The following is a 3,759-nucleotide window of genomic DNA, read 5'->3' as shown; positions in this document are numbered from 1 at the left end:
ATTTAAAATAAAGAAAACCAAGGATAATAAATTTAAAAAAAAAATCATTTGTAACAATTTAAAGTATAAGGAACGTATTTGTAAATCCTTTCATGTAGTAACTGTTTCGTCCTTGAGTTACATTTTAACTAACCTTGCATTTCTGACTTGAAGCTTGATGTAATAAGGACTGCTCCCTTGAAATTTGTACTCGAGTGTTGAGTTTCCTACAGGACATTGTATTGCCTGCATTTCCAACCCCAACAACCCATCAACATTCTCAGGTAATGCGGGTACCCCTTAAATAAAAAGAAACCTGATACACTGCATGCAGACAATCTTTAGATATTAAAAAAATCGAGAAAAAAATCTGAATTAAAATGTCCTACCAGGCATACAGTTTGGACAAAAATCCTTTACAAAAACTGTAAATGTTCCATCGATCGGCAAGCCTCCATTATATTTACCCGACATGTTAACCTACAATATTCATTTATGAAATAAAATTCCCAAACTGCAATTTGTGTTTGATTGAACTTTCGATTTCATATTCCGTAAAAATTTATCTTTTATTAAAAAATTGAAAATAAGTTTTGATTTTTACATATTTATCAAGCATGGTTTTTATTTTTTTAAAAAAAGCACGAAATGGACGAGCTAAGATCACAGAACAGTCAAATTCTTGTAAAAGCATGGTTTCTTAAAAAAAAAAAATACAGTTGCCCTGCAAAACATACCCTGTAGCAGACGCCACAGCCATAGCCTCTGTAAAACTGACCAGCATTGATGGCTATCGTCCTATCGATGTTCTGAGCAACGGGAGGCATGCTTGGAGGATCGTAGCTACACGTCCCTCCGTGGGTAGCTTCATAAAACATTCCCTGTCCAAAAATGAAAAAGAAATGACAGAATTTCTGAATTAATGATTTATCTTTGTCCAACATATGTAACGTCTACATTCTAAAATCTATAGAATGCAAAGAATTACTTATTATTCGTCGTTTTCAAAGCAAAATGGGATCAATAGTTTTTGAAAATACAGAAAAGGTGCAAAATTTGAAGCAGTTTTTTACGTAATAGCCCCCCTCCCCCAACTGAAAGAAATTTCAAAAATGTATATCAAATGAACAGTTATCTAAAGATTGAGAAGGGTTTTCATTCTACTATACTTACATTTCCTTGATATTTGTATCGATAGAGATCTAGAACATCTTTGTTTGTTTGAGCCTGCACTATTCCAAACACAAGAAAAAATATGGCTACAGCCATCGTGAAAACAGAAATAATAAACAAGGCGTATTTTGCGTGAGATTTTCATCACTATTTAGCCTGTTTTATTGTTTTTATATAGATTAACAATTTGTTTCAAGCACGACTTGTCAGCAACAGTCGAAAGAAAGCAAAGATGTCAGTCCCCTGCAAACACGAAGATGGCGGACACAATAAAAATGTCATGGTCACAGTACAGGTGTCTTCTTTCTTTGTACATGGAGTTTATAAATAATCTCATTGGAAGAACGATCAATTATAGAGATATATTTGGATAAAAATAAAAGTATATTGAACCCATATTTATTTACGAAGAAATCTCAAGACATACTAAATGTAAACAATTCCCTGTAGAAGAATATAAGCGTATCTACAAATGTATTGCGATTTCGGTACGTTTCTAGGGCTCATTATTTTTATTCTACTTCAGAGGAACTTGGGTTTAATTCTACAAATGATAATCCAATTTTTCTCATAGTTACCTCTCTAAAGATGAAATTCTTTAAAATAGTTTTTAATATTCTCAATATATTCCGAAAAATCAACATGAATTTTCATTACCATTTCTATACTAGGCTCCTAACTACCAGTACATAAAACCCCTTATAACTAAAATTACATAGTAGGTAATTCTATCAAGCCTCTTTGATTATATCTCACTTAAGTATTTACAGCAAAGAGGGAGAAACTTTAGGAGAATACTTTATGACAATATATTTGAGAAGAGGTGAACATCAGGTGTGGATACCTAAAAATTCCAAGGAATCTTTAGGAATCGTAAGAAAATTTGAATTCACAGAATTTTACCAAAATTTTGCAACTTTTCAACACTTCACACAATCAATCCAGCTTTTCTATATCGTATACAGCTGCATTTTCAATAAACATGAAAAATATAAAACCACTCTTAAATTTGATAAATTATATATCATTTGCAAAATCAGTTTGTTAAAAACATTATGATCGTTTACACAAAAGTTCGAAGTTGATGCTTTGAATGAAGGATATGGAGATAACGAACAGTATTCAATCTCAAGGTCCATAAAACAAACAAAATAGGAGTAGAGCAAACACGGACCTCCGAAACATCAGAGGTGGGATCAGGTGCCATGGAGGAGTCAGCACTCCCTTCTGACCTTGATTGACATTACTGAGTCTCTGTACAATTTTGGATTTTTAAAGTTTTCCAAAATCTGTCTGAATTTCCATGGTAACATTGCGCCCGTTATGCTAGTAAGCCGATCTATTTTTGTATTCACATGAAGCAGAATTCATTTTTTATTCAACATTTAGATATATTGACGACGCGATTTCAAATGAACAAGATTTATTGTCATTTCTTCGTTGAATCAATACATATATCCTGTAGGAGTCGCTAAATAAGGAGTTGATCCTTATAATGATCAACGGGGAATAACGGCGTTCGAATCCCACTGGAAACCGGTCCTTCGAATCAGACTGTATTATTCGAGGTCCCGAGTCACATTAGTTGCTAATTCGATAAAAAAAACTTGCTCTATATGAGAATAATGTTGTTTAAAAACAAGACAAACTATTTACAAACAAGTTGATAAAACAAAGATATCAACAGTGTCGTTTAGAGCTTACAATTCCGAAGCTCTGTTGTCGATACAATTACCTTGTCAGCAAAAAATAATTAATACAATCTGTCCTTAAGTAGAATTCTGACTAAGCCATTATTTACACACTGAACTATCTACAGATTATTTCATTTCCCCCGATCAACACGAGGGGCTCACAGCGGGTTTGAGCGGTCGACAGAAGATGTTTACTCCTTTATCCGACCTCTGATATGCTAAGATGTGTTTGCTCTGCTCTTTTTGTATTGTTCTCTTGAGCACGCGTACTCTTCAATATCTTTATGTTTTATTTCATTACAAACTCCATTGTCGACGGATTTTTACGTTTGCCTGATCAAAAAACACACAGTGTTACCGGTTGACATGGGATGCTTACTCCTGTATGTCCTCTAACCGCATCTCAATTTTAGGTCTTTTTTGCTCTGATTCACAGTTCTATTGCTTCAATGGACTTTTGAAATTGAATACCCTTTTTTATTTTAATATCGCTATTACAAATTTATCCAATTATAAGGCATGTTTTGCAAAGAGATATCCAAGCGTATAATTGGTGAGGAAAATCTTTCTCCCTCTCTCTTTAACAATGAATATAACAATGTGCTATCGAGAAATATTCAAAACATGAATTCACTCGGTGTTATAATGGATACAAGCAAATTCAAAGAATTGTGGTCCCCCGTTTTCTGTGTCTTTGTGGGTGGGATGTCATTTGTTATGACATATTGTGTCAAATTTTGTCATAGGTAATGCACATGTCAGATATGAAAGCCCTATCTCTTCTCAATCAAATGTTATAAGGAAGTGAACCTGATGACCCCATATGGCAAAATAGCGAAGATTCAACTTTTCTTAAATACGAATTAAATATATATTGGTAGTTTCTTAAGAAAGGTCTCGCTACAAGTATTAC

The 3,759-nt window shown here is 33.5% G+C and overlaps 1 protein-coding gene across 1 annotated transcript; it reads right to left on the bottom strand.

The window, feature by feature from the left end:
- Nucleotides 1-354: 354 nt before the first annotated feature.
- LOC134269082 (uncharacterized) lies at nucleotides 355-1,300 on the bottom strand. Its single transcript, XM_062751304.1, has 3 exons — nucleotides 1,153-1,300; nucleotides 717-860; nucleotides 355-459 (listed from the first exon to the last, which is right to left on the bottom strand). Exons 1-3 carry the CDS (start codon nucleotides 1,246-1,248, stop codon nucleotides 355-357), a joined length of 345 nt encoding a protein of 114 aa, XP_062607288.1. The 5' UTR covers nucleotides 1,249-1,300.
- Nucleotides 1,301-3,759: the final 2,459 nt, after the last annotated feature.

The sequence above is a fragment of the Saccostrea cucullata genome, unplaced genomic scaffold (assembly GCF_032062105.1).
Source record: "Saccostrea cucullata isolate Sc308-1 unplaced genomic scaffold, CSIRO_AGI_Scuc_v1 ctg12454, whole genome shotgun sequence".
Classification (NCBI taxonomy): domain Eukaryota; kingdom Metazoa; phylum Mollusca; class Bivalvia; order Ostreida; family Ostreidae; genus Saccostrea; species Saccostrea cuccullata.
Note: the sequence above shows the minus strand (reverse complement) of the source record. Positions and strands in the feature narration are given on the sequence as shown.